We start from the raw sequence: 19,349 nt of genomic DNA on the forward strand, positions 1-19,349 counted from the left end.
TTAAAAGCATTAAATAGACTGTTCTCTAAATCTGACAAGGAACAGTATCTGAAATTCGTTACATTCCGCCCTTACTCCTTTACTGTTCTGGCTAGTAACTGACTTGCTCTGTACCTTTTTCTAGGATTGAGTGGTTTTGAAGGTGAAGAGGTTGCAAAGTTATAGATAACATGAAAGTGAATTCTTCTGATTGTACATTTACTGAAGAATCAGGAGATGAAATAACCAACGTATCTTACTTGGAGAAACAAATAGATCAGCAGCGCTACCAAACATCTGTACGTAAAAAGACTCACGTCTTCGTGAAAAACTAATGTCGGTTAGGTTGAATTACTGCTTCCTCTACATGAAGAAAGCGGTCCTATTGTAAACAAAATTGTTGATCTGGTAGATAGCTTTTCGTATTACGAATTTACCGGAAGCCCCGATATCCTCTTATTTCCGGATTTGTATAGTAATCTTCTGCATTCAGGTATTGATCTTTGGTTAGATAATGCAAAGCCTAAATGTCTAACCTATGTAGGAAAAGCGTACGTTATTTCTCAGGCGCCTTATGGTTGTGATGATCGAATTTCAATAGTTAATGGTAAATATTGTACTAAATACGAAGACATTCTAACAAAATCGAATAGGTAAACTGCTCGTCACATTGACTAAAGACTCGTTTCTTCAAACAGGTCTGGATGCTAACCCGGCCTCTTCAAAAGCGACTAACTGTTTATGGAATGCTTCTTATGACCTGAAAACTACTTTTTTACAATCGCACCGAAAAGGATATGAAAGGCTTAAGAGCGCGCTTGGTCGTTTTAATAATCAGTGGACATTTTACATGGGAATTTCTTCAGAATATTTAGACGAATCTTTTATGAACACTCTCAAAAACTCGTTTCCCGTACCGTTAATACAGCACCATTTGCATGCTTTAAAAAAAGTTTATCCGTCTGTTAAAGTCCCTCCCCCCATCAATTCTCTAAAAAAAATAGATAGTATGGACTCCTTAGAAACATCTGTCGAGATTTTAGAACAGTTTTCTTTATTGCTTTTGAATGCTGACGCTATACAAAAGGATTACTCAGTCGATCCTTATATATGCTCCTATAAACCTATATCTAATAGTACATCTGACATCTTGGCTGTTTCAATTGTAGGTCTGATTGACGCGTCTGTTACCATCCGTGTCTATAATTTACTAAGGTAAGAATTCTTTTTATTTTTAGATCTTTTTAACAAATTAACGTAAACAGGAATTTGGATTGGAGTTTCTGTGTCTTCCGTAATGAGTATCTTTCCTCTATTCCTGATTCTTTAGCTGCTCCTGGCAAAGCCAACCAAAACTTGCTATCCTTTAACCAAAAAAATCATAACTTACGCTGGACTTGGAAAATAACCTAAAACAGGGTGATATTGGGAACATCATGTACATTATTCTTAGTGAATAGAGTGGTTATAAAAATATGTAATTCTAACCAATTCGCGTAAATTTCCCAAAAAACCATATCCAAAATTTCATTAAAAATTCTAAACTCTATACATTATTTCTTAGGGACGGATTGCAAGGTTCCCATGATATTGACTTTAGGTTCAACATCAAGTACATGAATTTTTGGTTCATCTGATGCTTTCCCTGCTCTTAGCCTCTCCAGCATTAAATTAGAGTCATATGCTTTAACAGAAGGCGATGTGGTACCTAATGTGATGTGAAGTTGAGGATTTACAGTTTTTCCACACCAGACACTCTTCGAGTCGATGTCAACGGCAAAACACATTATTCTTCCGTCCCATACGAGGTTTCTAATAGTGAAGTTCACTTGATTGTTACCATCATGTTTATTCTCAAGTTGGTTAAGGTATTGCTGCCATAGGTTAGCAGTTTCGGGGCCGAATGCAATCTGTGAATTGTGAATCATTGTAACATGAAAAGATTCTTGAAGAGTGTATGAAGCAAACATATCATTCCAGCTTATACCTTTTGAACTGATTATTTCCTTCAGAACATTGTTAACTTTCTCTGAAGGAAAGCAGACTCCAAAATAATTAATTCCATCGAAATTTTCTTTCTTTTTCAACGAACTCCCTCCCATGTTTTTTGTGTAGGTAGGTACATATTCATTAACAGCATATTCCAAAGCTTGCTGATATTCTTCCTCACTAGGATTCTGGGGCACCAAATCGGGCATATGTTCACGTATGTAATCCACTATGAGACGAGCATTTTCCAGAGATCCAGCATGAGCGTCTAATTCTACGACATCATCGTAACCTTGGTCGTGAGAAAACAACTCTGGATCAAATGGTCGATACTGTTTGTAAAACATGTTTAGAATAGCATCTACCTTTTCCACACCCTCTGATACTTTGATAGACTGGTGACGATCACCTCTATTTATTATACGCTTTTGTACGAATGAACGAGTATTGGAGTTTTGTAGAAAAGGCAAAGCTATGTAACGAACACCGCCTAATTCACTCGATACATCATTTCGAAGAGCACTTCTCATATTCGGAATATGGTTATTTCGATCAGAGAAAACAATAGAGTGACCATTTTGAAATTCATTGACGATTGCATGTGCAAATCTCTTGGGACCTCCCTTACCTGAAGGAATATTGTCGTTTTGAACAACTGGCCAGTTGAATAGCCTTTCCAAAATCTTAGCGACCGTTGTTTTCCCGCAACCAATTGTGGCAATAGGTACTAGCAGTGTGTAGGGCTTTTCATTACTCGACTCGACCGAAATAGTCATAGCGTCAAGCTTGGAGAGAAGTAAGAACTCTTCACGCAAAGATATAATGCCTTTGTTGTTAAGATAAAGAACTTTCAATTCGGGTTTTTCTTGGAATTTTTTCCTACAGAAGTTCACATACTCATTTGTAATTTTCTTGTATTTAACGTAATTTAGAGGTTTGTCATGGATGAGCATCTTCGTAACCTCTCTCCATTGTCGAAACATGCCGTATGGCTCATCAAACTTGTATTTGAAAAAGAAATCATTTGTCGGCTTATGCTCTTTAGCTTGGACAGTAGAATGACAGCGTACAACAAACCCCTCGACACTGCGATTATTCCACTTTCCAGTCTTTGCAGTTTCCTCCAAAAAATTTTTCATCTCTTCAAATTTCTGAATGTGAAATGAGTCTGTTTTTAAGAATCCCCAGACTTTCGCGAACGTGGATACATCTTCTGATGATGCCGTGGTAAATTCGGGAACATTCAAGTTTAGGCCATGTAAGTATAAACCGCGATACTCAGCTCGATACGGAAGAATGTGCTCTTCAAACTCATCATCACATAACTCTGCCACAGCCGTAGCTTGTCGCTTAAGAAGTTCTTGTGCAAGTTCCTTCTTCGATTTACCAACTTTCTGTAAATGGGTTTCAAGCCAACGTTCTCCAGCTAACGCATGGGAGACGCTTTGGCCTTCAACAGCTCCAAAAGAGTGTTTACTGGTAATGATGAGCTCGCCATTGGATAAAGCACTGATAAATATGATACAGCCATTTTCCTTGACAGTCAACTCATAGGGTCCCCTTGTATGTTCTTTCATAGATTTCCAAGTAGTAAGGGGAATTTCATCAATGTTGAAAAACTTGTCGTAACCCCGAATAGCAATCTTTTGCTCTTCTGAGTTCGGATCTTTATAGGTGAACAAACCACGAGCACATGTTGGTAAACGTCTTTTTTGACCAGTTACACTGTCGTATGTCTTCTTGCTGTCGGACACATTGATACGGTAAGCCTGTTCCCAAACCCTCCAGGACGTCAGTTCATACTTTGTACCTGGAACAGCAAAGGAGACAGAGCGTATGGTAGGTTTTTTCTCGCCAAAAATGCCTATTTTCAAATCACGCAATCTACAAAGTTCTTCAACAAGTTCTTTTGGAGTAGCGAACGTATTCGACATTGTGCAGATCAAATATTGCTGAACAACCTACAAGGTGAGTACTAACCTAAAATTAACATCAATATTTGAATAGGAATCACGCAGAGCCGCAAGCGAAAGACCACAAATTACAAATTCTTTGTCCTAAGTCAAGATAAGTGTTCAGTTCTTGACAATAACAAATGAATTCTGTCTTTCATTTAGCGTTGCTCCTCCATGATGCTTATTTAGTTTATTGTCATTTATAAAGAGTGCGCTACACAACGTAACAAGCTATTCCATACAGGTTTAAGTATGTTTAACGAGAATTTCGAAACGCGTAATTCTTCGCTAAGTTACTGCTTTATCTTTCGTCTCGTCAAGGAGGAGCTCTGCATTAACGAGAACCCATACCTGTAGCTATAAATGAAGGATTAATTAAAAAAAAAGGACATTTAATAAATAGAAGAAATTTCGTTTCTACGAGAGGTCGAGTGGACATCAATTGCAGTATTTGTTTACGAAATGACAGTACCTCGTAACTGTCTTATGAACGATAGCAAAAGAAAAACGGTCGATGTATGGATAGATTGCGATCCAGGACACGACGATGTGGTTGCTTTAATGATTGCTGCATCTGCGGATCATTGCAACATTCTTGGATTGAGCACTGTGCACGGCAACACGACTGTTCAAAACGCAACTCACAATGCTCTTTCAGTGATGGAGCTGTTAAAAAAAAACGTTGATGTTCATTCGGGTGCTGCAAAACCGTTAATGAGACCATCTAAACTGGCTACTCACATCCACGGTGTTAATGGACTGGCTGGCATTTCTCTTTTACCAGATCAACCGAAGAAACAAGCTGTTCCCGATGCGGTAACAGGCATGCATCAAGCAATTTCTCAAAATCCGGTCCCGATTACTCTTGTTGCGACAGGCCCTTTAACGAACGTAGCTTTGTTGGTAGCCACTTACCCTAAAGTCACCGAAAACATTGAGCGACTTGTCTTTATGGGTGGTAGCACGGGAATCGGTAACATCACTTCACAAGCTGAATTCAATATGTTTGCTGACCCAGAGGCTGCCAAACTTGTCCTTGAAACTCCTTCACTTGCTGGAAAACTTTATATGATTCCATTAGACGTAACACATAGCGTTCTGATGGATTCTTCAATCATAACAAAGTTACAGCAGCGCGGAAGTCCAGTCACGAAAACCATACTCGAACTTATGACCGTCTTTCAGGCTACATATGAAACTGTATATGGTTTTAAAAACGGTGTACCTGTGCATGATGCCTGTGCAATTGTTTACGCATTATGGCCTGAACTTATGGCCTCACGACTAATGTATGCCACTGTCAGTCTCGACCATCTGACTCTTGGTCGAACAGTGTGCGATGTTTGGTCGCAGCAAACTCAGTATTTTCCAAATGTTCATGTAGTCCTTAGTGCTGATGTTGCTGCTTTTTGGAAATTGTTTATGTCAATCGTTGATAAACTTGATGCCGTGTGATTTATTTCAGTAGTGCATTTTAAGATGTTCGTTCATTACTATTTGCAGAAATACTTTTTCTTTTTAACTTCACATACGCTGCCTTTGCAAAAAATCAACGAGCTTTTATTTTTAGACGCTTTTGGGTTGGGTTTACTCCTTATACAACTCTTATTCAGGAGTTTTTTGAATATCTTTTATTAAACTGACGGTCATCAACTTTCCGTGAAGATTATAGTGCTATCATTTTAACTATTATGATTATTCGTCGTCTAATTTTATCATTGCAAAACCTCCTTCTTATGAGAATTCCTATCATTATAGAATGCATATAAGAAACAAAAATTGTAGTCGACTCCGAGTATTGAGTGCAAAATTAAATAGTATAGTCTAACATTCAATGACAGAAAGGGGTAAAGCCAGACTAACGACCGGATTAACTAGAGAAATAAGCGATCCAAAACATATAAATTACCATGCAACAATGTCCAGTTTTCAAAAAGCTTATAGAGCTATTTGATACCTACGTTTCACCAGAAGAATTTGAATTTTCACTAGCGGTTTTTTCAGAAGCAGCATCTGCTTCAGCTGATTCTTCCTTTTTGACAGTTTCACTTACGCCTTCTGATTCAACTGTTGCTTCTTCTGGTTCCTGTTCCTGTTCTGGTTCGGGTTCTTGCTCCTCCTCTTCTTCTTTGACCGACTCAGCGGCCTTCTTCGACTCCTTCGTCTTTGATTTCTTTGAGGCTTGACGAGTATTTTCAGTGTTCTCAGGATTCTGGGGTGTACGACGAGTACGGGGTCTTTTTGGTTTTCGTTCGGCTTTAATAGGAGGAGCATCAGGTATTTTTTCTACGATGTCTTGTAAGAAATCAAATTGTTCAACACTTTTCACGGCATGTTTTAGATGAGAAACGGTTACACGTTTTGCCTGGTGTAAACGAGCTTGTTGACAAGACTCATTTATTATGCTTTGCATAAACATTTCTAATGCTTTAGACATGATGACGGGGGTAACTTGAGCTACCTTACCAACATCCTGATCAGCTTGCATGATCTTTTTTATACGGGCTACAGGAAATCGGCTTTTCCAAGAAGCAGCAGCAGCAGCGGCTGCTGTAGAAGCAGCACTTGTAGGAGACTCTTCTGCAGCATTAGAGGGAACGGAAGGCTTTGTTTCTTCCTCATGAGCAGGTTCGACTTCAGTCATGAAGAATGTAAATGATTTTTTGTACAAGGATAGGGGTAAAAAGAGCTTCTGTAAAGAAAGAATTGAAGGAAGAGATGCCCAAAGGATGTACGGAAATTTATAACCAATTTACCTACTTCCTTTGTCTGACAATACTTTAACTAGCAGGGAAAATTTGCGAGATTGAATATTTTTTTTTCTCAGAGTTAAAACTTTCAAAAACAAAGCTTAAAGGAGAATTCAAACTTGAAAGTTCTATATTTTTGGTGCAAGTGTGGTTGGTAAAGAGTTTACTCATAAGGAACTATTTTTGGTAATTTATATGGCAAATTGCTGCTTTACAAGATTATAGTCTATGTAACTGCTTCACTAAGAATGAAAAGTAACATAAAAACTGGGAATGGGATCAAAAGAATGTGACAGATTTTTGACTCAAAATTAATGCCGCCCTTTTTACCGGCAACCTGCAAGGAATCATAGGAATGACAGTCCATAGCATAGTTTTATGAATCCTTACACTTTCTCTAAAAAGCAGCTTCTCCAGCTTTTCTAATCATTTCATATAGAGAGTACATTAACGGGGTTTGTTGCCCTGCTTTCTATATGAAGCACTTTCATTCACATACAATATTAATTAATGAAAGACCAAATTCGGTCCTTTGTACTACTATAGTTTCAAGATGGTAAGCACAGGAACCCTTGTATATCATTTGACAATAAACCAAGCGAGAAACTTCCTTACTTACTCTCCTTTACGCCTTGTCCTTGTAGCTAAAACGGTATAGTAAAACAAATAAGACTGTAATCTCTCTAATTTTGAAACATATGATATTCTACTCCTTCAATCCATATCTTTGTTTTTTCTACTACTTATAGCACCCAGCAAACACACGCACCGATTCTTAAGGAACCTGTTAAAACCACTTTATACAAGAATTCACTAGCCAAGGATCTCATAATAAACAATAAAAAAAATACCGTAGAATCTATTTTATAATTATAGGCTAATCCTTGCTATATAAAGCCGACTAATATATGTTAAGATTGAAACATAAAAAGCTTTTGAACGAAGAGTCTATGGATAAATAACTTGATAGAAAGTTATTGAAATAACTAGCTTTCGTAAGGCTTTTCCATTACCTTACAAGTGCTACGAACGAAATAGTGTTAACAAACATTAAGGAATATCTAAAGAATATCTGTCAATTGCAATGAGCTATCCTAAGCCAAGAATGAAGCGTATGCTTCGACAACATGCGGGAAGACCCATTGATGACTCCGCTGTAGATCTGGTAAGGAACTAAGGTTGAACGAAGAGTAAACTGGAGACAAGTGAGAAATTATCTGACTCGTCTGATTGTTTTAAGGATTCATGGTTTTAACAATTGACGTTTTGTAGATTTACTTAGACTATTGCCTTTTCTTACAAACACTCTTAAAAGAGGCCAACATTGAGGCAGAACGAACCGGCGAAAAGAAAATCCAGCCGATTCATATTCAAAATGTCAAACGGGTAAGTGACAAAAAAAGAATCATTCATAGTTCTTCTATCAACAAATAACGTCCATACCTAAAAGAAAAAAAAAAAATACTAGCAAGGGAGCATACTTTTGCTAACACAGAATTCAGAAAATTTTGGCCCGCTACCGAGGCTAACCAAACAATCATAGTAGTCATAAGGAATAATCAAAGAAGGTACCCGATAGAAAATCCATGGTCACTTTGAAATGAGTGTGATACAGAAGAGTGCCAGGTTTCGTTAAACATTTTTTATGTTCTATCCAAGGCTTGAGTTCATTTGCATTACATGTCCGGTCTGCTGTTCAACACACGGGTGATACATCCAATTCCATTGACTTGAACAATCTATTATAATAGTCAGTTTATGTTCATTACTATTGAAACGTCATAGAACAAAGCATACCTTTTCGTGCCAGTTTAATAAAACAGAAGAATTATAAGCTTGAGGATTCGCGAGTGCGCGATAAATGAAATTCATAATATTATCTGAATCCTCGGTGCTGCATTGCTTTAAAAATCCAACAATATCCGTGGACCTGATGTAGCTTAACAAGTCAACAAAGGCAGATAAATATTGTTGCTAGAGTCAAATTAGTACACCTATTCACAAAAAAATACTAAAGTATAATACGATCCATTCTTATGGACACTGAATTCACGGATTTCGGATACATGTTCATGACAGCCATAGTTTCCAGCGACCTATTTGAAACGGATTGCTAATAACCATGAAGCCAACTGCCATAATTCACTTTCATCTCTCTTCATCCTTAATAAACTTCACTTACTCTAGCTTCCTGAACATCATCTCCATAAGGTACATAAGAAAGCAAGAGTCGTAACCCTTCTGTGGCATTTCCACTAAACCAATTTGTATTAGAAAGGATAAAAACACCTAGAATGGTGACTTACGCTTGGATCGTGGATCGAGCTTGCGGGACTAACTGAGAAATAGCGGCTTGCACCTGTTCCGAAGATTCTGGACGAGGAGTAAACAAATCTTGTTGTGTAAGGACGGGCTCCGTTACAGCATCTACATCTTGCATTCGAAATGACATGGTGAAAGCAGTAATGAAGGGACTGGAATGGAATTGACAAATTAGGGCTCTTTGATGGGTAGTTGAGCATAGCAGACGTAGTACTGCAAGCGGGATGTACCGCGTAGTTAAATACATAAGCTATAGAAATAAAAAACAAATACAAATGTTGGAACATTTACATTCTTTCATATCCGACATTTGAGTTTTGAGACAACCTATATAAGTCGGATCGTTCTCTTTCTACTTCTTCAGTACTCCATAGACCACTATTGTAGATGAATGTCTTTCAATATCTACAGACAATTGTCTCTACCTGTGGTCTTAGAATAAAAGATCTGAATATCTTGTAGGTAAACGAGCTTGCTTTTTTGCCCTCGTAGACCTATGGTAATTCAGAAGATATGTATTTCATAGAAACTTGTGTTTTTTTGCTGAAATAGTAGTTAAGCTCAGAACGAAAATATAAAAATATGTTTCATATGATTCTAGCTGTAATTATAAATTAAATTGATCATGTAAAAGACCATTTTGAAACCATGCAGTGAAATTGTTTTAACAGTCGATGGATTCTTGAGACAGGGACAGCGGTAGGATGAATACAAAGGGGAACTATATTAAAACTGATCAGGTTCAGCTTATGCTTACGCTGTACAAGAAATATAAGTGAAGATTCATTTACCTATAGTATTTTAAGAAAGCATAATAATATAATCTTAGTAAGAACCACTGTCAGAAGTTACAATACCACGGTGATTTCCCTAGAACAGAAACAATCGATAGTGGTAGTATTATGTCGATTGATTTTTAAATGGTTTAGTTTTTCTTTATTTTTCTTTTTATTACTTGTTCTTTTCACTTTTTGGTTGTTTGTCCAATCTACTCGGAACTTTCAGAATGCCTGTCCATGGGTACGCAGTTTCCATGCGATTTCTGAGTGAAATGCCTTGGATTTTTCTTAGAATAGCATTTTCTTTGCTTTGAGCTTTGACTAATGATTCAGACTTGTTTATTATACAACCCCTTCTATGGCTACCTTTTTGGGGCCAGCCCAAGATTATCTTGTAAAGTCTTTTTTGGCTCAATATATGAGTATGTTTATTATTTACGAGCTTTTTTCAAGAAAATGGACTAACCCTGATAGAAAAATGGATCGTTCAGTATAAACTTTATCGGAACGTCCTTTTCCCAAAGAGTTTGGAATTGTTAAAGCAAAATATCCATCCCTATATGTATGCCTGTGTTGATGAGACAACCACTGTGGATGCAGAGTCCACATTAGAAGACATCATCTTGCGTACAAAGCTGTGGACGTTTCGGCAAACGTTCAACATAGAGGGAGCAATTTATGAGGTTGGTGACTTCACGGTGGCTGTCGCCAACGTTCTTCAAAAGTCAACGTGGAAAGGAATCGTTTTTCACGTTACTTACGACGGTTCTGATGATGTCGATATTGCTCGGCCCATCCTCCAAGAGTTTTTTGATATATGTTTTTTTAAGAATGCTTCAGCACCACCTCCTGTTTATGAAAACTACTTTTACCATTCTAGACATTCCATTGATCCTAAACTGTTTCTTGAAATTTTCAAGCATAGAGCCGATGTTTCTACGCCATCTAGTTTATCTCAGATAAAGTCTGAAGCCAGTCCTGTTGGTTAAGTATGTATGATTTATACCTTGTATGTTCTCGCTTTTGTATACCTGCTTTCTACTTCTCTTTCTTTGTTCTTCTCTATGTACCCTTAATCACGTTTACCTATAGACTTTTTGATTAAATGAAATTTACATTATATTAAGTATCCAAAACAGAAATTATTAGTCCCTTTTTTCCTTTAAATATTGTTCAAGCAACTTTACAGGTAGTATATTCGAAGGGCAACAACACCTTACTCAATAGAGTCGGTGACAGCACCCTTAGAAGCGGTACTGACATTGCGGCAATACTTCAATAAAGTACCTTGCTGGTACTTAAAAGGAGGTGCTCTCCAAGCTTGACGGCGACAAGCCATTTCTTGCTCATCAACCAACAAGTCCAAGGTGTTCTTGATGGCATTAATTTCGATAATGTCACCGTCCTTAACGAGAGCAATGGGACCACCAGCTTGAGCTTCGGGATCAACATGACCAATCAAAAATCCGTGAGAACCGCCGCTGAAACGACCATCAGTAAGAAGAGCAACATCCTTACCAAGTCCAGCACCCATGATAGCACTAGATGGCTTCAACATTTCAGGCATACCAGGGCCACCCTTAGGACCTTCGAAACGAATAACGACTACAGTCTTTTCACCCTTCTTAAATTCACCGCGTTCCAAAGCGCTGATAAAATCAGCTTCGGCATCGAACACACGAGCCTTGCCACGGAATTCTAATCCTTCTTTGCCGGTGATCTTAGCTACAGATCCTTCGGGTGCCAAACTACCACGGAGAATACGCAAATGACCTTCGGTCTTCAAAGGAGCGCTTATAGGCTTGATGATTTGTTGGCCTTCCTTCAAAGGCTTGGCCTCACGCAAGTTTTCGGCAAGAGTCTTACCAGTAACAGTCATAGTGGAGCCATCAATAAGACCTTCAGCATGAAGATACTTAAGGACAGCGGGTATACCGCCAATCTTAAACAAGTCTGCCATAACATACTTACCACTAGGCTTCATGTCAGCAATGCATGGTGTACGGTTGCTGACAGCTTGGAAATCGTCCAAAGTCAAAGTGATACCTACGGACTTGGCGATAGCAACCAAATGTAAAACAACGTTGGTAGAACCACCCAAAGCCATGGTCAATATCATTGCATTTTCGAAAGCCTTTCTAGTCATAATGTCACTTGGTCTAATATCCTCAACCAAAAGGCGCTTAATGGCGTCGCCAACAGCGTCACATTCAGCAAACTTTTCGGGGGTTCCAGCAGGGAAAGAGGAAGAACCGGGCAAAGTCATACCAATGACCTCGGCACAGCTTGCTATAGTATTAGCAGTGTACATACCACCACAGGCACCGCCTCCAGGACAAGCATGACGGATGATATCGTGACGAGTTTCTTCGTTAATTTGACCAGTAATGTACTGACCATAGGATTGGAAGGCGGAAACCAAATCAATGGGAGCGTTGTTCATACAGGAAGAATGACCAGGAAGAATGGTGCCACCATATACCATAATACTAGGACGATTGACACGGCCCATGGCAATCAAGCAACCAGGCATATTCTTGTCACAACCTGGAATAGACACATTGGCATCGTACCACTGACCTTGCATAACACTTTCAATGGAATCGGCGATAATTTCACGAGATTGCAAACTATAACGCATACCACTAGTACCCATGGAAATACCATCACTTATACCAATAGTATTGAATTGAAAGCCAGTAAGGCCGGCCCTTTGGACACCCTTTTTCACTCTACGGCCAAGATCCAATAAATGCATATTACAAGGGTTACCCTCGTACCAGCAGCTAGCAATACCAACTTGGGGATTTTGAATGTTTTCCTCAGTCAAACCGGTAGCATATAACATGGCTTGGGAAGCACCCTGAGACTTGGGACCGGTAATCGTTCCACTAAACTTGTTAAGCTTATTTTCATCGAGAACTGAAGCAGATGTCTTAAAGGTTCGAGTGTTGAAAGCGGCACGTCTTGTAGCAGCCAAGGACGCCTGGGCGCGAACCAATTTGTTCAATATCATATTCGCAGTCAGATTATTAAACACACTTCCAAAAGTTTTATCGATAATGAGTTTTCCGCCGACAATCTGGACGATGGAAAATAAAGTCTTATGGGAACCAAGTGAAGACTTCAAACAAAATTCTGATTGTTAAAAAAAAAAAAAAAAAGAAAGCTCGCTTCACTGCTTTCCCTTTTTTGTTAATTTTCTCCGATGAGTATGGTTCTGGTCAAACGAAACTATCACAAGGTGTAAAATAGATGACAAGGTGATCGAGAAATCGAATTTGATGTTTGATGATTGGTTTGATCGTTACCATATAACGTTATTTTAAGCGAGTAAACAGAAAAACTTTTGTTATTTGATGTATGTTCATGCAGGCTCGTTGTTAAAAAACACTGAAACATATTATTTATGTCGCCAGTTGAGTTGGAAATGATTGTGTCCTTAAAGAGCTAGCGATGGAATCGAGCTAGATGTTTGTAGTCAATTGGATTCTCTAGACCGCACAACGAGTACGTTCGATCAATATGGGTTTAATATTGAACAAGCGCAATTTAGTTATGTTAAGTAAACTGCATTTCTTAAAAATACACACTTTCTCTTGGGGCAATTGTTTACCGGATAGTGATATATACTGAGCTACGCAACGTAGCTTTACGGTATTTCATTAAGTGCGAAGTACTACAAAGTTCAACACCTGGAATTTTGAAGAAATTGATCGTCTTTGACATTGCGTGTGCTTTCTGATATTTTTTCGTTTTTATTATCATTCCTTAAGAAATAGCAGGTTTTATATTGTTAAAAAAGAAAGTTTTGGATCATAGAAGGAAAGGATATTTCGTTACCAATCTCAGTCTTGTCCTTTGATTGACCAATATACTGAAGTACATTATATTTATTTATTCTAAGTTTTTTCTGAAGAAGAATGGCGCCAGGAACTCGTGTCAGTAAATGCCAAATTTCGCGCCCTATTCTGATCGGAAACGATGCAAAACCACTGACACCAGAGGAACGAGCTCATGCTCCTACGGACCACACACATACCTGGAGAATCTTTGTGGAAGGTGTTGATGGAGAAGATATCTCGAAATGGGTGAAAAAGGTCGTTTTCAAACTCCATGATACCTACAACAACTCTACGCGAAGTATAGAGTCATTACCATTCGAAGTCATTGAAACAGGTTGGGGAGAATTTGATATCATGATTCGTATATTTTTTATGCCAGAAACCCATGAGAAATCACTTACCTTTTATCACCGTCTAAAACTTCATCCTTCTGGTCCTCGCATGGAAGAGGAAAAAGCTGCTGGCGGCTTAGTAGAATCTGTACAATATGAGGAAATTGTGTTTAATGAACCTTTTGAATATACATACAAGCTCTTTTCTGAGAATCCCATCGGAGACGGTCACGGATTAGCTGTTGAGTCAGAACCAGATCATCCGTTCTCTCAGCAATTGGAACAAGATGAAGCGGACAAGATGGAGCTGGCTTTACAACGTGTAAAAAAGACAATTGATACATACAAACACCAATTAAACGAATTGCAAAACCAAAGACTTCCGGTATCTTAGACTTATGCTTTCTTTCAGTGGAATGGTTTTGTTCATCTTTATTAGAATATAACAGACACCTCTACAAGCTTGCACTGATTTTATGAAGTATATGTTGTCTTTTATTTATTCATAGGATAATTCGTATAAAAGTCAAAGAATGTATCAGATATATGTTTTAGTATATTAGTTAAAATATTATGTGATTCCATCCTCCTTCTATCTTCATACCATAAACAACGACAGAGTATGTCAAATATCGTGGAGCAATTCCTCCATTTCCGTAAATTGTTTCGTCTATAATGTATTCGGAAAACCCAAGTTTTAAGAGAACCCTTGATAAAAGTATACCAAACCAAAGACAATAAAAAGGCAGCCTCCAGATAGTAATACTTTGTGCATTTGGATTTTGGTAGCAAGATATTTCCCAGAGAGTACGGCTAAACCCGTGCAAAAGCCATGACCTAAACTAGCTCCTAGAAATACACCAAACATGTTGTCACTAGCAGCCATAGCAATGGTTGCAATTTGAGAGCGATCACCCCATTCGCTCACAAACGTTAAAACGAATGCCTTTACAAACAAGGGGGACAACAAAAAACCGAAGAGATTTTTTAATCCATCTATAGTTGAATCGAAAAAATCGATGCTATCTTTCTCGGACTTTTGAATATGTTCTTTAGAAACCACACCTTCTTCCATGAGCTCCTCAACTGGCTTAGCAGTATTGATTTCATCTTCTACACGTTTAAATTCTTCATCAATGGATTCGTGAGCATTCATAGCCTCAATACCTTCACGGATCATTTTGACACCAAAGATTACAAAAAGCAATCCTCCTAAAAGATCCGTGAATTGTTTAGGGAAAAGCATAGGAGCAGCATGTCCTAAGAGGACACCGAGCAAAGTCATGCAAAATAAGGCACTAAAAGATCCAAGGAATACCATGCCTCTTGAATTTTCGAAAGAAAGAAGGGCTGCCACAATGAATGTCTTATCCCCAAGTTCGCAGCCAAAAATCATAGAGATGGCGAAAAACAAACTTCTCGTAAAATTATTCTGAGAAGAAGCCTCCGAAATATCCACGTTCTCAATTGCTTCTCTCCTTAGTAAAACATTTGAGGGGGTACTCTACAGCATCAGTTAGACCGATAGACATACAAAAAGCGTATTAAAACTAGTAGTAGACATGTAACTTTCGGGTGAAATAAGTCATTTTGTATTATTCCAAAGGCAAAGCCAGGAATCACTAAATAACCTTATAGAGCAGAAAAGATACATAAATATAGAGTTTCCCAAAGTACTTGATATAGAACTTTTTAAGAACAACAGAGAATTAACTACTTACCTCCGCCATGGCTGCTACACTCATAGTAGCTAGTAAAAGCAAGCCCAAATATCGTTTCATCTTCAAAATATGTTCTATTAAATTGAGTAGACACTAGTGATTAAGGAAAGTCAATACGTCTAGCTTTATATAGTCACTCAATTGTATTTTCTTGTGAATGAAACGATGGTACCAGTGTGGCGCTTGGTAAATGCTTCTTAGGCATAGTTATTGAAGACGAGATAAGGATGTGGTTAAACATAATGTATATCACTTTACATTCAATAACAGATTAATACATTAGAGCTCAAAAAAAATAAAGAGATAAATAAACAATATTGGCACTAATCGTCTATGGTGACGCCTGTCCTTACTGTACTAAGAGAAAGGACATTATAACTTGTCGCCTATAGCTAACTATAGTTGTTATTGCTTTTTGTTAGTCTTTATTTGATTTCAATTGAATGTCCTGATTGAAATCATTGGAACAGAGTCGTTTGTTTGCCCATAGCATATTCTGTAGCCGCCATTTTAAAAAACATAAAGAATAAACCTTGCGAATGGATTTCTTCATAAACTAATTGAGTAGTTCAACTAAGTTCTATGGATTGTTTCCCTTGGTTTTAACATTTAAATATACCCGTTTGACTGAAGTGAGTATTATCTTACTCGGGTACTGTTTCATGTTTATTTATATAAAAAAAGAAATCTCCCTCTTTGTACTTACAGTATTTGCTTATTAGGAACTTTTGAATGTCAGTTGTTACGGGTTCTGAACAAGCGGGTTGTTAATGAAATAATGGACAGCTGACTATGTACTTATATGTTTTTTCTTGTTTTTTTTTACGTATATGAAATTGAAGCTCTGTAGGAATTCGAATTTCATTACCAGAAAGCCATGAGAATGTCGGCCCTCACCAAGAACCGACTTCGTGGAAGAATGCATAAGTAAAAAACGAGTAGAAAGAATGGAATCAAATAAAACTGTAAATGTAGATGAATTAGTTACTAGATTCAAAAGAGAAGGCCATTTCGACCGTTTACGAAAATTCGTCCTTGAAACATTCAAAGAAAAGGTATGCAGTACCAAAAGCCATCAATATGCTTTTCACGATATTGGTGAAACGAATATTGAATCTGGATAAGCAATCCCTTTCTTTTTAAGGGTAGTAAGTCATCATATTGTCTAACAACGTTTATATAGGAATCGGAAGGATTCGCTGAACAAATTAGAACAATTGCTGAAATGGAACTCGACAAAGATCCGTCTTTAAAATTGAAGGATCATTTTCGAACGGCACCTTTGATTGCGGGTGCTGTTGACCGGTAAGAAGATCAATTCGTATATGGTTTCAAATTATTAATTGAATTTAGGACGTCGCTTTATGAAAACACGATGGAGAATATAAAGAATAATATTTTGTCGAAAGAAGAACTTAAACTAAATGTTCAAGAGGTTATGAAGGAATTATGTTACAGAGAAACAGAAGGACATCGCCAAAGCTAAACACGAAGCAATTTTACGACGAAACTACACTCCTTTTTCTAGTTAGTTTCGAATGGTTGATTCTTTATTTTTTTACTACATAAAATCTAAACTACGTCGTCATGTATTTGTTATAAACTGGGGACCAATGGAATTATGAATGCAGTGCAGAATATCCCATTGACATACGAATATGCCGAAACAAAGCAGAAAAATATTGGGCTAGGTCGGACTAGCGGAAGAAGCGTGCTGAACTCTTGGAAAGTCATCAAATTGATACCGGAAACTTGATGATCGCCAAAGTCATTTGTTGAGGGATAGCTAATTAAACAAAAATCATTTTGACACGGGAAAATGGCGAGAAGCCGTGTAATACTGTAATTATCTTGATCAGTCTGCTAAAGAACGTAGATTAAAAGATAATAACCCCCATCAATGATTGAAAAAAGTCGATTAGAAGAAATAAAATAATGAACAAAAAGTAACAAAGCGCACGAAGATTAAGCCGAAAATAAAAACAATTGCATTACAGTTCATGAATAGTTTAGTCGTCATCATTAAGGATGTAAAGTGAATGCTTCAAATAATTTATGCTTTGGGAAACTTCAAAGTAAAAAGAATAAATACTTACTCTTTAACGGTGGTATGTAACAGGAGGTCATTCAAACATTCGTCAGCCTCTTCCACTGGTGCTTCTAGATCGTGGTATTTCCTACATATGAAACAACTAAAGTATGGATGACTTTCGGCCAAAGTTGGACGTATGCATTTATAATGATAAGTGTGGGAACATGGAGCAAAGAAGAGCGCTTGACAAGGTAAAACAGGCATTAAACATATGCAACACTCAGGAGGACTATTATCCGTAGAACCAGATACAGCTAATTCTTGCACACGACGGAATTCATTCAAATTGTAAGGATTGATTCTTATTTTCCAAGAATTGTTGAGTTCGACTCGAGCACGGACACAGCGATAATGCATTTCATAACCGCCACGATAGTCGGCTCCAAGCTGTAAAATATCATTATTAGAAATGGGATAAGGCTTACTAGTCTTAGAGGGAGGAGACAATCGAACGTGATTAAGGAATGTTCCGGAACTTGACCCCATATCTTGAATGTACCAAGTATTATTCTCATGATATATTTGAGCATGCTTACGGCTCACAACTTTGGAACGAAAGACTATGGCAGATACATCGCCTCCATTGAATCTCTCGGTGTATCTTCCAATATAGATAGGTAGACAATCACTTTTTTTATCCCAATATCGGACTAGTGGATCAAACGAAAAAGAATGGGTATTAGGGCCTACAAAGTTGGTAAGGCGGATAGAGTATTTGCACTCTTCTTTTTCTGCACTAGAATCAGCGAAACCCTCATTTTCTTTCCGATAACCTTCCACAGCCTTGGTCATACCGGAATCCTGAAGTTTGGGTATGAAACTAAAAGATTTAGAACAATTTAAAAGAAATGAAATATAACAACCTTTTCCAGATGGTTATTTTTCGGAATGATCAAGGTTTCAGATCACAAAGAAAGAAGAAAGAATTATCAATTCTTGGATGCCTCGAGGAAAAGCAAATAAAATAAATCGTTTCTAGGATTGTTCTTGAGAGATTTCTCCAACTTTAATTGTCTACTTTTAATTAAGAGATTGGTTTTGTTTGTGTTGTAAAGTAGAAATCAACGCTCAGATTCAACAAATACAATGTGGTGTAAACAAAGCAGCCTTTTTTACCAATCAGCACAAATCTGTTTATATTGGTAAGGACAAAGTTCCTCAGCTTAGCAAATACGTTCCTTTTAAAAAAATTAAGATATCCTCTCAATTACCACGTCTTCTTCAGTCTTTTATAAACTTTCTGTAATTCTGAGAAAGAAAGCGACTATTATATGAACCAATTGTCGCAAATTGATTGAATTCTTAAACGGGATAACGTTTAAGAACGAAATGAAAGAAGAAAGAACTTGTAAAAGTATAGAATGGAAGACCATGAAACAATAGCACTAATAAATTTTCAACAATGACTATCATTGGAACTCACTATTCGATTCTATTCAAGGACTGCGGTGGTAAAGGTTTCTACATGGCATAAAGACTGTATAATTGTTTATATAAAGAATAAAATAATAGAAGTAACTCTTCTTAAAAATACTAATCAGATTGAGGTTCGTTACAATTCATATTTATCAATAAAGGACAACGT

The 19,349-nt window shown here is 37.5% G+C and overlaps 12 protein-coding genes across 12 annotated transcripts; 6 read left to right on the plus strand and 6 right to left on the minus strand.

The window, feature by feature from the left end:
* Positions 1-98: 98 nt before the first annotated feature.
* SOCG_04280 (RNase P subunit) lies at positions 99-1,476 on the plus strand. The gene is made up of 5 exons (XM_013165122.1): positions 99-278; positions 325-472; positions 524-586; positions 633-1,194; positions 1,245-1,476. Exons 1-5 carry the CDS (start codon positions 171-173, stop codon positions 1,390-1,392), a joined length of 1,029 nt encoding a protein of 342 aa, XP_013020576.1. The 5' UTR covers positions 99-170; the 3' UTR covers positions 1,393-1,476.
* Positions 1,196-4,087, minus strand: SOCG_04279 (tRNA ligase Trl1). The gene has a single exon (XM_013165121.1). It carries the CDS (start codon positions 3,900-3,902, stop codon positions 1,533-1,535), a length of 2,370 nt encoding a protein of 789 aa, XP_013020575.1. The 5' UTR covers positions 3,903-4,087; the 3' UTR covers positions 1,196-1,532.
* Positions 4,088-4,385: 298 nt separating this feature from the next.
* SOCG_04278 (uridine ribohydrolase) lies at positions 4,386-5,378 on the plus strand (the record flags this gene model as incomplete). The annotated part of the gene is made up of 1 exon (XM_013165120.1): positions 4,386-5,378. One exon carries the CDS (start codon positions 4,386-4,388, stop codon positions 5,376-5,378), a length of 993 nt encoding a protein of 330 aa, XP_013020574.1.
* A 121-nt stretch (positions 5,379-5,499) lies between these two features.
* SOCG_04277 (DNA polymerase epsilon subunit Dpb3) lies at positions 5,500-6,918 on the minus strand. Its single transcript, XM_013165119.1, has one exon. The coding sequence runs from the start codon at positions 6,565-6,567 to the stop codon at positions 5,881-5,883; it is 687 nt and encodes a 228-aa protein (XP_013020573.1). The 5' UTR covers positions 6,568-6,918; the 3' UTR covers positions 5,500-5,880.
* A 483-nt stretch (positions 6,919-7,401) lies between these two features.
* Positions 7,402-8,621, plus strand: SOCG_04276 (uncharacterized protein). Its single transcript, XM_013165118.1, has 3 exons — positions 7,402-7,838; positions 7,946-8,059; positions 8,176-8,621. Exons 1-3 carry the CDS (start codon positions 7,758-7,760, stop codon positions 8,200-8,202), a joined length of 222 nt encoding a protein of 73 aa, XP_013020572.1. The 5' UTR covers positions 7,402-7,757; the 3' UTR covers positions 8,203-8,621.
* Positions 8,088-9,238, minus strand: SOCG_04275 (ARP2/3 actin-organizing complex subunit Arc5). The gene is made up of 4 exons (XM_013165117.1): positions 8,980-9,238; positions 8,856-8,928; positions 8,471-8,647; positions 8,088-8,412 (listed from the first exon to the last, which is right to left on the minus strand). The coding sequence occupies exons 1-4, from the start codon at positions 9,123-9,125 to the stop codon at positions 8,350-8,352; spliced, it is 459 nt and encodes a 152-aa protein (XP_013020571.1). The 5' UTR covers positions 9,126-9,238; the 3' UTR covers positions 8,088-8,349.
* A 542-nt stretch (positions 9,239-9,780) lies between these two features.
* Positions 9,781-10,927, plus strand: SOCG_04274 (mediator complex subunit Med20). Its single transcript, XM_013165116.1, has 3 exons — positions 9,781-10,015; positions 10,108-10,196; positions 10,249-10,927. The coding sequence occupies exons 1-3, from the start codon at positions 10,002-10,004 to the stop codon at positions 10,761-10,763; spliced, it is 618 nt and encodes a 205-aa protein (XP_013020570.1). The 5' UTR covers positions 9,781-10,001; the 3' UTR covers positions 10,764-10,927.
* SOCG_04273 (dihydroxy-acid dehydratase) lies at positions 10,832-13,059 on the minus strand. Its single transcript, XM_013165115.1, has one exon. It carries the CDS (start codon positions 12,788-12,790, stop codon positions 10,991-10,993), a length of 1,800 nt encoding a protein of 599 aa, XP_013020569.1. The 5' UTR covers positions 12,791-13,059; the 3' UTR covers positions 10,832-10,990.
* Positions 13,060-13,697: 638 nt separating this feature from the next.
* On the plus strand, positions 13,698-14,345 carry SOCG_04272 (YEATS family histone acetyltransferase subunit Yaf9; the record flags this gene model as incomplete). Its single annotated transcript, XM_013165114.1, has 1 exon — positions 13,698-14,345. One exon carries the CDS (start codon positions 13,698-13,700, stop codon positions 14,343-14,345), a length of 648 nt encoding a protein of 215 aa, XP_013020568.1.
* Positions 14,346-14,454: 109 nt separating this feature from the next.
* On the minus strand, positions 14,455-15,939 carry SOCG_04271 (uncharacterized protein). The gene is made up of 2 exons (XM_013165113.1): positions 15,673-15,939; positions 14,455-15,455 (listed from the first exon to the last, which is right to left on the minus strand). The coding sequence occupies exons 1-2, from the start codon at positions 15,730-15,732 to the stop codon at positions 14,649-14,651; spliced, it is 867 nt and encodes a 288-aa protein (XP_013020567.1). The 5' UTR covers positions 15,733-15,939; the 3' UTR covers positions 14,455-14,648.
* Positions 15,940-16,451: 512 nt separating this feature from the next.
* On the plus strand, positions 16,452-17,677 carry SOCG_04270 (Set1C complex subunit Shg1). Its single transcript, XM_013165112.1, has 3 exons — positions 16,452-16,727; positions 16,856-16,977; positions 17,026-17,677. The coding sequence occupies exons 1-3, from the start codon at positions 16,620-16,622 to the stop codon at positions 17,156-17,158; spliced, it is 363 nt and encodes a 120-aa protein (XP_013020566.1). The 5' UTR covers positions 16,452-16,619; the 3' UTR covers positions 17,159-17,677.
* On the minus strand, positions 17,200-19,240 carry SOCG_04269 (mitotic spindle checkpoint protein Dma1). Its single transcript, XM_013165111.1, has one exon. The coding sequence runs from the start codon at positions 18,554-18,556 to the stop codon at positions 17,765-17,767; it is 792 nt and encodes a 263-aa protein (XP_013020565.1). The 5' UTR covers positions 18,557-19,240; the 3' UTR covers positions 17,200-17,764.
* Between the last annotated feature and the right edge of the window lie 109 nt (positions 19,241-19,349).

Source organism: Schizosaccharomyces octosporus, assembly GCF_000150505.1.
Source record: "Schizosaccharomyces octosporus yFS286 unplaced genomic scaffold supercont6.3, whole genome shotgun sequence".
NCBI lineage: Eukaryota > Fungi > Ascomycota > Schizosaccharomycetes > Schizosaccharomycetales > Schizosaccharomycetaceae > Schizosaccharomyces > Schizosaccharomyces octosporus.

Coding starts and splice junctions, on each gene's coding strand:
- SOCG_04275 (XM_013165117.1), bottom strand. CDS start 9,125: ATGTCATTTCGAATGCAAGATGTAGATGCTGTAACGGAGCCCGTCCTT. Junction 8,648..8,855: donor ATGATGTTCAGGAAGCTAGA/GTAAGTGAAGTT, acceptor ATTTGACTCTAG/CAACAATATTTATCTGCCTT. Junction 8,413..8,470: donor TATTAAACTGGCACGAAAAG/GTATGCTTTGTT, acceptor CTATTATAATAG/ATTGTTCAAGTCAATGGAAT.
- SOCG_04270 (XM_013165112.1), top strand. CDS start 16,620: ATGGAATCAAATAAAACTGTAAATGTAGATGAATTAGTTACTAGATTC. Junction 16,728..16,855: donor TTGAAACATTCAAAGAAAAG/GTATGCAGTACC, acceptor ACGTTTATATAG/GAATCGGAAGGATTCGCTGA. Junction 16,978..17,025: donor ATTGCGGGTGCTGTTGACCG/GTAAGAAGATCA, acceptor AATTGAATTTAG/GACGTCGCTTTATGAAAACA.
- SOCG_04276 (XM_013165118.1), top strand. CDS start 7,758: ATGAGCTATCCTAAGCCAAGAATGAAGCGTATGCTTCGACAACATGCG. Junction 7,839..7,945: donor ATGACTCCGCTGTAGATCTG/GTAAGGAACTAA, acceptor GACGTTTTGTAG/ATTTACTTAGACTATTGCCT. Junction 8,060..8,175: donor ATATTCAAAATGTCAAACGG/GTAAGTGACAAA, acceptor CACAGAATTCAG/AAAATTTTGGCCCGCTACCG.
- SOCG_04274 (XM_013165116.1), top strand. Junction 10,197..10,248: donor TTTTTTGGCTCAATATATGA/GTATGTTTATTA, acceptor TAACCCTGATAG/AAAAATGGATCGTTCAGTAT.
- SOCG_04279 (XM_013165121.1), bottom strand. CDS start 3,902: ATGTCGAATACGTTCGCTACTCCAAAAGAACTTGTTGAAGAACTTTGT.
- SOCG_04271 (XM_013165113.1), bottom strand. CDS start 15,732: ATGAAACGATATTTGGGCTTGCTTTTACTAGCTACTATGAGTGTAGCA. Junction 15,456..15,672: donor GTGTAGCAGCCATGGCGGAG/GTAAGTAGTTAA, acceptor CTGATGCTGTAG/AGTACCCCCTCAAATGTTTT.
- SOCG_04280 (XM_013165122.1), top strand. CDS start 171: ATGAAAGTGAATTCTTCTGATTGTACATTTACTGAAGAATCAGGAGAT. Junction 279..324: donor AGCAGCGCTACCAAACATCT/GTACGTAAAAAG, acceptor AATGTCGGTTAG/GTTGAATTACTGCTTCCTCT. Junction 473..523: donor TAGTAATCTTCTGCATTCAG/GTATTGATCTTT, acceptor TAACCTATGTAG/GAAAAGCGTACGTTATTTCT.
- SOCG_04269 (XM_013165111.1), bottom strand. CDS start 18,556: ATGACCAAGGCTGTGGAAGGTTATCGGAAAGAAAATGAGGGTTTCGCT.
- SOCG_04277 (XM_013165119.1), bottom strand. CDS start 6,567: ATGACTGAAGTCGAACCTGCTCATGAGGAAGAAACAAAGCCTTCCGTT.
- SOCG_04273 (XM_013165115.1), bottom strand. CDS start 12,790: ATGATATTGAACAAATTGGTTCGCGCCCAGGCGTCCTTGGCTGCTACA.